This window comes from Colius striatus, chromosome 1 (assembly GCF_028858725.1).
Source record: "Colius striatus isolate bColStr4 chromosome 1, bColStr4.1.hap1, whole genome shotgun sequence".
Lineage (NCBI taxonomy): Eukaryota > Metazoa > Chordata > Aves > Coliiformes > Coliidae > Colius > Colius striatus.
The window spans coordinates 54,851,539-54,864,972 of record NC_084759.1 but is presented as its reverse complement, the minus strand read 5'-3'; the positions used below and the strand labels follow the sequence as shown (position 1 = coordinate 54,864,972).

The window sequence follows — 13,434 nt, the reverse complement described above, 5'->3', positions numbered from 1 at the left end:
CTTAGTTGAAATTCAACTAAGCTTTACGAGCTGTTTTAGGATTCTGCTTTGTGTCTCTTTTTTGTTATTATTTCTCATTAATTTCATTTTCTTGTCATGAAAATACACTTTAATGTGTGTATCGTTAAACATCCATAATGTATGGGTCATAAAACCTAGAATTCAAAAGTTTTAAATTCGTGTCATAGCTGCATGATAAGCTAAAAAACAACTTACTATTTGCAAAATAGATACCAAACGTATAGTAGCAGGTGATATTAGTTCAATAGATCTCAAAGACAAGAATCCCATTTACATCAGTAAGGCCTTTGTTTTTCCATGTAATTTCATAATACTTCTTAAGAAAAATAAGATAAGTTTTAACAAATAATTTGCAATTTTTCCGTAGATTCTACTTAGCTTGTTTGTTGCTGTCATTTTGGACAACTTGGAACTTGATGAAGATCTGAAGAAACTTAAACAAGTAAGAACATACCATGTTTTTATCGTGATTAGAAGCCGTTTCAATAAAGTGTTGCTTTACCAGTGTTTTCACAGTAGAAGATGGGAAACATTTTTATCAAAATGAGAAAAACAGTAGATGTCGAAGAGAGTAGCAGTGTTTTGTTACAAAGTTGAGCATCACAAAATGTGAGGTAGAAAATAAGAGACCATAAAAGAGACAATTTTGAATAGTCAGTGAAAGTCAGTTAAGATCATCATGTAATTAAAGTAATTTTAAAATCACAACTAGGTCATTTTTGTGCTTAAAACCTAGTTAAAGATATCCCTGTCCATGGAAGGAGGGATTAGAGTAGATGATCTTTAAAGGTCCCTTCCAACCCCTAACATTGTGTGTGACACTTTATGAGCACACCACAGCACTGCTGCAGGTGAAAGTACTGGCAAGCATCCACAAACAGCAAGCAGTACAGAGAACTGGGGGAATGTGTTAGGTGAGCACCAAAGACATTTGGCAAACTTAACTTACTTAATTGATTCTTCAGATTTAGGGACCAAGATTACTAAGAAACTATTCTTTCATGCTTGGAAACCCGAATGACAATAGCATAAAACGAATGTTGACTGTTGTCACCTATGCACAAACCACCAGTGAGGAAGGTATCTGTAGCTTTTACATAAGTATATAATGTGCTTTAATCTTCACTGAGAGGAACGAAATCATCATTTTCCTCTTTCATGCACAAAATGAGAAATGAAACGAAATGAGAAATCTTATATATGATTTTGATGTGGCCAATCTTGAGTATGCAAACTGAGCAGACAAATTCATTTTTCTGCTTACCAGTCTCAAGAGGTAAAATGATGTGAAATGAAAATAGCAATGATGTATGATAAGCAATGTTATATCATGCTGATAATATCACAAGAACATTTTTGTATGTCTGTGTGAGTTAAGACAACAGATCAATTTTCTGAAGTGAAGAGCTTAAAATATGAAATCCTGTGGCTTTTCTGTGAAACTTAGCATCTTTGACTTATAAACCGCTTAAAAACCTTTGCGTGGCAGGAGCATGGCTTTATGTTTTAGCAGCCCACTCTGGAACTGGTGAACAAAAAGCAATGATGAGAGGCAACCACTTGCAATGCTTGTTACTGTTACTGACTGAAATCTTATTAGCCTGATAGGAATCTTGTCTCTGTATTAGCAGTAGAGCACACTCCAGTAAAAGATAAAAATACATTCTTTTTTTCAAAGTCCCTCAACTTCATAGCTTTGAGTCTGGTAGCAGCATAACTACATGAGTGTGGTGCTGGACCAGAGTAAAACTGCGTCCTAAGTCACTAGACCTTCTATCTGTCTTGTAGTGTGGCACCATGATGACACTGATAGCCTGTTACCATGACCTCAGTGAATATTTAACTAGAGGACAGCACTTTGCCATTGGACATAATAGTTTGGTTGACATAACGTATTATAAACCATTATGACAAGATGTCCAACATTCACTTGTATTTATGCTTTTGAAATGTTGCTTTAAACAATAGCCTCTCTTCAAATATTGTTACTCAGTACTATTGGATATATTCCCTTCTGATATTTTTTCCAGACAAATTAATGTTATACGAAGTGTTGCATATTTTAAAAATGCCTAAGGTAAGAGATTGGTTCTTGGAACAGAATCATATGGAATTACTGAAATGATTGTACAACTGAATGAGTGTCTCAAGCAGAAAAGGTTTCCTGTGATGTAAATGTGATGGTATCAGTTCTGATACTGACTGTGCGCTGATGTACTGAAATATTGATTGTCTTATCTTAGCAGGTAAAACACAAAGAGTTTAATTCAGTGATATTTTGAATTCTCAATTAAAAAAAGGACTGTAAGACTGAGGAGTATTGTGGGATAGTTGTTATGTTTTAATCGAGAACATTTCTATAATGAAACATCTGTATTGCTGCACAGGAAAATTTTTTATTTCTATAATTGAAAGCTGAGTGGTGTTCCAAGGGAGGAATCAAATAATTAAAACTGTTAACATAAAAGACATTGATTGGTTGAAAATACAGAAGACGTAATTTTCTCAAAAGTACTTTCATCCTCATGTTTGCGTTTTTTCCCTGCCTTTAATTACTGTAAAGCTTGAGGCCCAGAGCATTTTGAAATGATAAAATGAATTATTTTCAAGGAAGGAAAGAGAATACATTTGGGCCAGAAATCACACCTAGCTAGTAATCTCTTTTGGGCTGTGTCCTTTTTAATTATGACTTAATTCCTTTTCTTAAACTTGATAAGAAAAATAATACTACTTATCTTTCATATTATTGGGATAAACTAATTAGTTAATATTTGCAATGTACTCTAAAATGTAAAATGATACATAAACACTTAGTATTCGTGTTAGTTCATTAAATGTGTTTAAATATGAATAAATCAAAGCCAAAATGCATTAAATGACTAGGAGATTATAAGTAAGATGGTGAAATAATGTGTTTAAAAACTGGTAAACTTTTAAAATTAAATTTGCCAGTGAAAATTTTGTTAAGGGTATACATCATGATTCAGTGTTTAATTACATAGTTTCATAATATTCTTTGCAGAAGTCTGGCCTCATTTAGAAAAAAAGCAGATAGAACTCACTTTAATAAGCCACTAGTCATATTTTTGATCTTTATTGTAAAGGACGTAACACCTATGCTTCACTTATTGCACAGTATTCGAGCTTTCCCGTGAAGACAAAACTGTTAATCTCCTTCCTGACTTTTTTATGGTACCCCTCATAAGTATCTAGAGCAAACATAAAACTTGTGAAAGAATAATTTAAGTGATTTACTTAGCACCACAGTCTCACATAGGAAGAGAGTCTTTTTTTTTTTTTTAGGACACCATTCAGATGGTTTAAGAACAGAATAATTCTTCGTGTTCTTAGAGTTCTGTTCATTTGCAATACATCTGTGGAGGTATGTACTTTTACGTGTGTAGTGCCTAGGGACGTGATTCAGTGGTGGACGTGGCAGTGCAGATTTAACAGTTGTATTCAATGATCTTAAAAGGTCTCTTTCGACCTTCAGTGACTCTATGATATCCCATCCTCTGTCACGTGTCTCATCCTCTCACCTATATCTGCCATGGTAGATCAAGTCAAATGAAAAAGGATTGTACTATAAATCATAGTTACCATCTATCTGTGCAATAAACTTGATCCTCTACAGCAATCCAGATTGACCTCAACATGCTACGTAACCTCTGGATACAAGATTGATCCTGCTTAACTTCTTGTGAGGCCAGTTTCTGTGGTATTCGGTGCATCAGTTATTCAGATCATACTGATCTTAGACACAGTAAATCTATCAGCCACAATCTTAACTTCTTTCTCTTCTATTCCTGTCTTCTCCACCCTCTCCATAAACTATTACCCCAGAGTTAAAAAGAAACTAAAAGGATTTCATGGATCTTTTTTTCTTTTATGATAAAATTTGGACTTTATTTTTAGAAACTCATCACTCAGCAGATTGTGAAGCATGACTTTACAGCAGCTGTGTTAACTTTTCCCATCAAATTTTCCATGTATTTACTATTCCTGCTGTTTCTACATTTCTATGAATTTGCCTAGATAATAAGTCAGACTGATCAGTTTCTACTTTCCCATGCTCTATCCTGAAATCTTTTCTTAAAGTTAGTCACATTTGCCATTTTCCTTTCTCTAGCTACCAAGTTTATTTAGGTGACGAGTTATTCACCACTGCTCGTATGTCAACATTGTCATATGTGAGATTCTTTGGAAGTCTTGAGTGAGTGTTATCAGATCTTGGAGAGTAACAAATTAACCTTGTGTCAGTTATATTCCAAAAGCTCTTCTTCTGACATTTTAGTTGGAGATTAGTCTTCAGCATGGTTTAGTGCCATTTTTGACCTCCTCTGTGCTCGTCACAGTTCATTTTGCCTTCTTGTTTTGGTTTTATTTTTCTGAATGCTCTCAATTAGTAGTCTGTTGCTCTTTTAAGCTATCTGTGGAACTTGCTGCTTTCTGTATGTTCTTAAAAGCTTCCTTATTAGATTTTATTTCTTTAGAAAGTAGTTCCTCAAAGTCTTTTATGATCTGCCATATGTTTTATAAAAAAATATCCAGAATGTATGGTTGTTTTTCTTTATTCTTTGCTTCATATATGACTTCTCTTTCTGAAACATATAAATTTACTTTCAAAAACCTTTGTCATGGTTTTGTATGGAGCCATTTCTGGTAATGGGGAAGGGGCTGTAAAGATGACTCCTGTAAGAAGTTGCTTGAAACTATCTCCAGCTCTGAGCCAGACCCACTTCTGAGGCTGAGTCAATTGAGCACCTCCACAATCACTTTTTAAGAAGAAGATGGAAGAGGAGGGTTCTTCATGTTCCTTATTGCTGTTCTTTCTTCCTTCTTTTCTGACTGGTGGTGGTACAAGGAGTTGGGAGAGAAACAACCATGTGGACCCCAAGGTTAGCGAGGGAAGAGAAGAGGAGGTGTGCTGGAGGTGTGCTCCTCTGCATCCTGTGGAGAGGACTGGTGAAGCTGAGGTTTGTTTGCACTTCATAAAAGACCCTGGGTCAGGGGCAGTGACTATGCCCAGAGGAGGCCGTGTCCCGTTTGAGGGACTCTGTGTTGGAGCAGAGGAAGAATGCGAGGAATCATCCTCCTCTGAGAAGAGAGAAGCAGCAGAGCCCATCTGTGAGAGGCTGACTACATGCCCCATTCCCTAACCTCCCAAGCCGTTGAGGGGGGAGGAGGTAGAGATATCGGGAGCAGTGAGATGAGCCCAGGAAGAGAGAAGGGATCGGGGAGGGAGATCTTAAAGTGCTGGTTATAATTTTCTCATCATCCTGCTCTCTTTTTTGCTTTTTGTTCTGTTGTGTTTCTTGTAAGTAGTAGGATAAACTTTCCTTACTTTCCTCTCTAAGTCAAGTACTGGAGTCTGTTTTGCCCAGAACCATAATTGGCAGTGAGCCCTCCCTGTCCTTGTCTTAATCCACAACAACCTTGGTTATCTTTTTACTCCCATTTCACTGGAGCCTCTGCCATCCTAATGAGGATGGGGGTGGATGGAGTGCACGGAGTGAGAGACTGTCATGGCGCTTCATTGCTGGCTGGGCAAAACCATGACAGTCTTCTTTGCATTTCAGTTGACATGGCTGGCCTTTCTTACTTTCTTTGGAAGTGTAAAAAAAAAAAAGTTTTTCTATATGTGGTAGATGTATCCTATGCCAAGGGATATTTAAAGTTACTCCAGACACTCCCACCAAAGTTTCTGTCATTTGGCTGATTCTTTAAATTTCTTTTCAAAAGCTTTATGATTTCATGTGATTCATTTTTTAATTTAAATTCAATGTAGCAGATGAGTTTGACCTTTTAAAAAAAAAAAATTTAAGAGCATTTTTATCACTGTTACAGAATAGCTTTTTTTATATTTATGTGATGAACTATATCTTGCTCCATATTAAACCATGAGATGCTTCTTCACTTAGGTCCTCTCTGACTATGTAATTCAGCACGCAGTGACTTACGAGTAAAATGTGAACTTTGTTCCACCTTTACCTAAAAATAAATAAGGATAAACAAAGGCTTCCTGCAATTAGTAGTGTGGTTTTTTTAGACCCTTAATACTTTTTTTGCATATTGAAGTTACTTTTCTTATCCTCATTTATGTCTACGTGGAATATTTCATAGAATCATACAATTATTATGGTTGGAAAAGACCTTTGAAATCTTTTCATCCAACCACTAACCTAATGCTATCAAGCCCATTACTAAAGTAAGCCATATCCCTCAGCACCTCCTCTGTGTGTCTTTTGAATATCTCTAGGGATGGTGACTCCACCACCTCCCTGGGCAGCCCATTCCAATGTTTAATAACACTCTCGGTGAAAAAATTCGTCCTAATGTACAGTCTAAACCTCTCCTGGTGCAACTTGAACCCATTTTCTATTGTCCTATCATTAATTACTGGAGATATAAGATTGACTCCACCTCATTACAACTCTCCTTCAGGTAGCTGTAGAGGGATCATATCTCCTCTCAGCCTTCTCTTCTCCAGGCTAAACATCTCCAGCTCCCTTAGCCATTCCTCATAAGACTTGTTCTCCAGACCCTTCACCAGCTTCATTGCTAGGCATGCAGTTTAGTACAAAAGAATTGTGCACTGTTTGTATGTACATTTACCTCATTCACTTTATTGACTGTAGACTTTCTGTAACAAATAGCACTGGTCTTTCACTGGTGCAGGGTACCGTCACTTTGGATAATATGTTGCCTGGTTCTGCTTATTTTGATTCTGCGGGACTCTACTGCTTGTTACTTCTACCAAGTTCTCAGTTTTGTGTCAACATTGTGGGGGTTTTAATAACAGGAGTTCTAGTTCTATCTTGTTAATTTTTAGAGATATACTACTAATATAAAAAAGCCTGTATGTGCACTGTTCTTGTTTTAGTTTATGTCCCCTCCTTTACATGGTTTCATTTCTGATATTTTCCTTTTCCTATCAGATATTTTTTAAACTTTTTGGATTCCCACTGCCTCATTCTGTGCAGAGAATCTCACTTTTACCTTGTTGATTATTCCATTTTATGTTTGCTGTACTGTTTTAGTATCTGCTTCCTGAAATAGCTTTTGCAGCCAATGAAGCTCATTAAAAATGTAATGGAGTTTTATCCTCAAGCCACTCTAGCTGTATGAATCACCTTTCCTTTATCTGCAGCATAGACTGTAGTTTACAGCAATGCCACCTGTATGACACTACTTCTGAAGTGTATATCCCAGCTTCCCTTGTACCATACAAAGTGGATTCCTTCTATAATTGCACAGATTTGTTAAGTTATGACGAAAAGATAGAAAACAAAAGATAAAGATAAGTGAATTATTGTTTTTCTGAACAGAGGAAAAGTATCAGTAGAGGTCCATGGTGATCTTGGCTGGGACCTGTGCTGCTCTAAGTTGTCTAGAAATGGCATAAGTAGTGAGTAGTGAGATGATAGAGTTTACTGATGGTGCAAAGTAAGTAAAGGCATGCAATATTAAAGCTGAAGCAGTCATATTTCGAGGCTGAGAAATAAAATGTCAGATGAAATGCAATGTCAGTGAATACACGTAGAGAAGGAGCCTACTTGATACATGATGTTAATTAAGCTATCACCTGTCCAGAAAGATTTTTGAATCATTGTAGATGTTTCCTGGGATGTCAGTTCAACGCTTCCCAAATGAGAAGGCAAACACATCTCTAAAAATCATTAGAAAATTGTTAAACAGAAGTGAAAACATTATGGTTTTGACATATTCATCCAAGATGCTTCCATGTCTTGAATACTATATGCAAGTAAGACCATACCATCTTTTTAAGACTAAGATATAATAAAGCTAGAAAAGGTAAAGACAAGGACAGTGAAGATAATCCTCAGCTTGTAAATGAGGTTACTGAGGAGGAGGCTAAGACAGAGTTATTTGAAATCACTAAAGATGTAAGAAGATGAATAGGAAAAGATTTTGCTTTTGCCACCATAAGAAAATGAGAGGCACTCAGACAAATCAAATTGGTTTTAAGACAAATTAATGAAAAAGAAAATTCCTATATGGGCTTTTAGTTCAGATGTAGCTTTCAGCCCCAGAGATTGTCAAAGCTGGGAAAGCATACAAGAAATAAAATTACTCTGTATTTGATCTGTCCTAATATCTCAGACACCTTCTGCTGATCCTTGTCAGAGGCAAGGTACTCATGAAATGTATCTTTGATCTTGCCCAGTGCACTCATTCTTACGCCTCTAATGTTTCATAGTCTGAGTGAGATTTCAGAAGCAATTTACAAAGAGAGTAACGGTGAATGCACTGATGGCTAAAATCATATGTTCTGCCCCTTTACCAAGTTATATTTCCACAAAGGAAAGAGCAAGCATCTCAAGCATCGCTAAGTATAAACACTGGCCTAAGTCTTTTGGCCATGTAATCTTTTTTCTACAGTTCTATGTCCTAGAATTCCACTGTTAAAATATCTATTATTTTAATGGTGTTAAAATTAAAAATGTTCTTGATTTGCCTTATGCTTAAGATAATAACCCCATCTTACCTCATTAATTTTGGAGATTTTATCTTACATCAGTCAAGATTATTGCCTCTCTATTTTACTACTGAAGAATCAAAGTTGAGGAAGTGACATCTCTGGGTTTATACATAAATTCACAGTATAGCAAGGAATTGAACAAGTCAGTCATGAACATTCATGCACTTTAAATTGTTGAAATCTCACATAAGCATAGTTCCTGCAGCTTCAAAAGAGTATTCCCTTAAGGAAGATAAGACTTGTGTCCTATCACACATATGCTGTCTGTGCTTACTAGTTCACACTGACAACATGAGTACAGATGGCATTCATTTCTAAAAATATTTTCCGAATACATGTTTACTACTTAGCAACAGAAATTCTTGGAGAAGTAAACTAGTGTATGCAGTAAGGACAGTATTCCTCTATTTTAATTAAATTCTTACTCTCACTAGTGAAGGTACTTGTCAGATGTACATGCCCCATTCCCTCCAATTCTGCTACACACCATGAAATATTACAAGATTTTTTTTTTCCCCCTGAATCAATATCAAAGCAGCAAATGTAAGAAGCTGCAGGTGTATATACACACATAAAATTAAAAAAAAAAAAAGGCCTGCCTTTAGAATTATGTTATTTTACCTCTGTTCTTTTAAAACTAAGAGATGCTTACCATGTTCTTTTTCTCTTGTTTAAATCTCACTTTTAAGTATTTGGTGTTGAAAAAAGAAACTTTCATAAACAAAGAAGCTTGGAGGTAAAGACAATTTCTTTTCTGGTTTTATCTCTTGAGATAGATTCTCAGTTTTGACAGCGATTAATGTCTGAGGAACTCAATTTGATGTCAGTGGCTCAGGGTCACATTTTGAAATGCTTAGAAGCTTTGCAAAACGGAGGTAGTTCCACAAACATTAATGGTCCCATAGCAAAAACATAAAAGGAGGCCATTAGGCCATCTGTCTGATAAGGAGCAATTCCAATAGAAGATAGTTAATCAAGAATTGAATGCCATAAAAAATGGCAGAACTATAGAATCATAGAACGATCATGAAGTCTAGCTCCATAGTACTTTTTTTTCTTGGTGGTGGTTGGTAATGTGTGGCATGGAGATCTATACTGGGATCCATTACCACCTAGTAGTCCAAAGCTCCAGCAACATGTTACAGAGATCTTTGAAAATACTTTTTTTTTTAATATGTATTATCTTTTAGGTGTTAGTCCTTCTGGTCATAGAATCTACCCTGTCTTTTGTGCTTTTGTTGTCAGGGAAACAGTGATTATTAGCCTTTTTTCTTTTCCTCACTGAGAGCAGTTACTTTTACTTCTTCACTACTCTACTCAGTACTTAGGTTAGAAAATCCTTGATTTATAATGAGACTTTTAGCTCCTACTGTCTAGTATCTGATATTTTCTGAAGGTTATACAAGGTAATTCTGGCACAGGTATTTAAATATGAGTTTAATAGTGCTCCCCTTTCAGTCAGGAATGCATATATGAAATTTTGATTAATGTCAGTAAAGATGGTACAAGTCTCCAAAGAGATTGCACTGAGACCTTGAACATTTTTCTCTTAACGTGGAATGAGTTTGAATAAAAGTTTCCCATCAGATATTTATATTAGGTAGAATTCAATGTTTTTGTAAATGTTGCAAGAATCATCATAACATCCTGTTGATTTTAGGAGGGTCATGGATCCTAGACACTAAGCTATGAAATTTGGTTTCCATACACTCTTACCCTCCAGATATTCATCAACTTTTCATGTAAAGCAGTTCTAACAACTGAAACAGCCCATTAGTTTCATAGCTAGTGAAAATACATGCTATTTTTATAGCTCCTATTAGGCACTCCTGCTACTGAGTTTTTGGGGTTATTGTCTGCAGAATAAATGAAGAAATTGAACTAAGTACTCCACTTAGTTTTAACTTTTTACTTTAACCCTCTAAGAATAATTATTTTTGCATTGATCTTTAACTTTGTTTTGGTCAAGAAATCTTCATAATTAAACCTCTGGGAGAGATATACGGAGGTGAGGGCCAACAAAGCGATTTATTCAGCAGAACTGGTCATAGAGAGAAGATACGTCAAAATCTGTCAGCAAAGCTGAAGCTTATGTGCTCCAATGCCATGAGTGAGGTGAAGAAGTTCTACTTAAGCTTACTTCCAGCAGTAGAAGGAAATCTAGATTGTCTAGTATCAAGCATAATTGAAATGGAATGCCTGAAACAGTAGAAAAGTAAAAGCATTTCCTCAATATGGATTTGGGAATTGAGGAAATATAGTTGCACACTGTACGAGGGCTCTAAAAAACAATTATTTTAATCTCTTTTAAGATGAAAGTGTATAAGTTCACTAAGGCTCTACATGGCTTTTTTTTTCTCCCCCATGCAGAGCTCTGGTTTCTTACAGAACAAATTTACATGGCAGCTAGGCGGTGCTCTGTGAACTGCTCACCACATTATCATGCATGACTTACTAAAAGCAGAGTACTTTTCTTTTGAGAGGGAAATAACTCCTTGGAAGGCAAGCCATTTCAAAGACGACTACACTAGGGAAGAGAAAAAAATTTATTGGAAGTGTCCTTGATCCTCCCTTTCTCCCTATTGTGAAAACCAAACCGGAAACAATTGACGATTCAGAGTAAAGCACACAGCTCTCTGCAGCCCAAACCATCTGTGACTTTACAGGAGCCTGCATTATTCTGAAAACAGAACATCTGCAATACTGAAGCTTTAAGCAGTTGGCATTTTTACCAACATTAACAAGCAAAAACCCATTGTATTGAGCAAGATAACTGTATTCAATAGCTTATTGTTTCAGAATGCTCATTATGTTAAAGACCTTATGCCTTTGGGTCTGAATAGCCATAGGGGTAACCGAAGACCAGAAAACATAATGCTTTCATTGTTTCAGTCTATGTGGTAAGTTCCTGAAGTATATCAACTAGCTGGATTAGTGAAAAGATTTAGATGAGCTTAGAGAAAACAAGCTGCTTGCAATAACTGCAAGTAGTTTTAAGACTTGCCAGGGCTACTCTAGGAACTTAAAATTTGATGGCATTTTTAGTCTTTGAATTTTGATATCAACGGATCTGCATAACGTGGCTCGAAAAATACTTTCCAATGTCAGGTCTTATCCATTTACTACATCCTGTAAAGATATCATAGGCTTAGATTACAGCCATTCAAACGGCAAGAAACACAAGCTTTTCATGGGATATGTAGGATGCTGTCCCCAGCAGTATAAAACTGTACTGTCCTTCATCCTCTTCCTATTCCTCCTTTTCTCTTTCTTCTTCTCATTTGAAATTTGGTGAATCTCTCTCAAAATTCATAGAATATGTTTCTATTTTAAATTATGAGAAGAAAATTCTTTTTTGCTTCAGTTATAGGAAATAAAACTTTCCCAGTTAATTTACTAAAGCTATGGCTTTTATAGGAGTTCAGGAGTTGAAACAAGTTATTACTAGAAAGTTTTTTCCAGCCATAAGGTCATCTTAATTTATATTTGGCACCATTTATACTTTCTTTTCTTTCAAAATGTGTCTGTCTTGAAGAACAAACTTGAAAGTCTGTAATGCATTTAAGTATTAGTGAAAGCAAAATACTTGTGGAAACCTGTTGAAACTTGTAATTTGTAAGAGACAGTAAGATTTTCAACAGATACTTTTTTAACTTAAGGTGTTGCTGAGATTGCATGTTCTTATGCAAATGTGTGGGGATTTCGCTGACTCTCCCTAGTCTCACAATAATGTGGTGATTTGGACTAAGTGGAGGCAGGAGAAAGTTACAAGGTCATTCACAATGATATAACTCTTCTTCAGTGTACAACAATAATTTTTTCTTTTTCTCTTAGTGTTATTTTCAAAATGCATAATGTGTATTCTTGCTTTGTGTAATACTGTCCTCTTAAATCTCCTCTGTGTTATATATGCATAAGTACATGCACACATATGCCTGCTAAAAGGTTATTTCTTAAGAGCTCCCCTAGCTAAAATCTAGTTATATCTGACACTAGAAGGATGACACTGGTGCAAATGAAGTTGTCAAGAGCTTCAACATTAACTTCAACAGAGTGAAGGTGAACTGCAGTACAAACTACGTAATGATCATCATCTCCACTCAGTACCACTTTCTGTAGAAATCAAATCATGATAGTTTTGCCCTGTTTGAGTGCCAGATGCCCACCAAGTCATAATATCACTCCCCCTCCCAAACTGGACAGGGGAGAGAGAAATGTAACAAAAGGTTCATGAGTAGAGATAAGGACAGGGAGATCACTCAGCAATTAGCATCATGGGCAAAGCTGACTCAGCTTGGGGAGAAATGGTTTGATTTGTTAATGAACAACAAGAACAAAGCAGGAAAATGACCAGTAAAACCAAATCTTAAAACACCTCTCCCCACCCCTCCCTCTTCCTGGGACTTTCCTTCCTTCTGCCCGAGCAGTGCAGGGGATTGGGGATGAGAGTTTCGGTCAGAACATTATAGATGGACTTTGCCACTGCTTCTTCTCAGGGAGGCCTCCTCACACTTCCCACTGCTATACTGTGGGGTCCCTCCCACATGAGACAGTCCTTCACGAACTTCTCCAATGTGAGTCCTTCCCATAGGGGCAACTCCTCACACCCTGCCCCAACAAGGGTCATCCACCGGGAGAGGAGCGCTTCAGATATTGACTGCTCCAGCCTCAGTCCCTCTCAGATCACAAGTCTGACAGCAGGCCTGCTCTGGTGTGGGCATCTCTCTCCCCATAGGCTCACAGGTTCTGCCATAAACTTGCTCCAGGGTGACATTAGGTTCTAATTATGCCCCTATGAATGGAAGTGGTCAGTCTATAGATGTCCAGCTATTAAATATTCAAGCCAATAATAATTATTTTTTTACTTACAGATCAGAGATTTCCTGACATGAGGTTGAAAATTAGGATGG

General features: G+C 36.6%; 1 protein-coding gene across 2 annotated transcripts in view; it reads left to right on the top strand.

Annotated features, from left to right (window-relative positions):
* The window catches only part of NALCN (sodium leak channel, non-selective), a 218,647-nt gene that overhangs the window by 133,130 nt on the left and 72,083 nt on the right, over nucleotides 1-13,434 (top strand). For both annotated transcript variants that reach the window (XM_062020546.1, XM_062020545.1), the window contains one exon: nucleotides 389-463. In XM_062020546.1, the coding sequence (XP_061876530.1) occupies nucleotides 389-463 (75 nt within the window). The remainder of the gene's footprint in view (nucleotides 1-388; nucleotides 464-13,434) is intronic.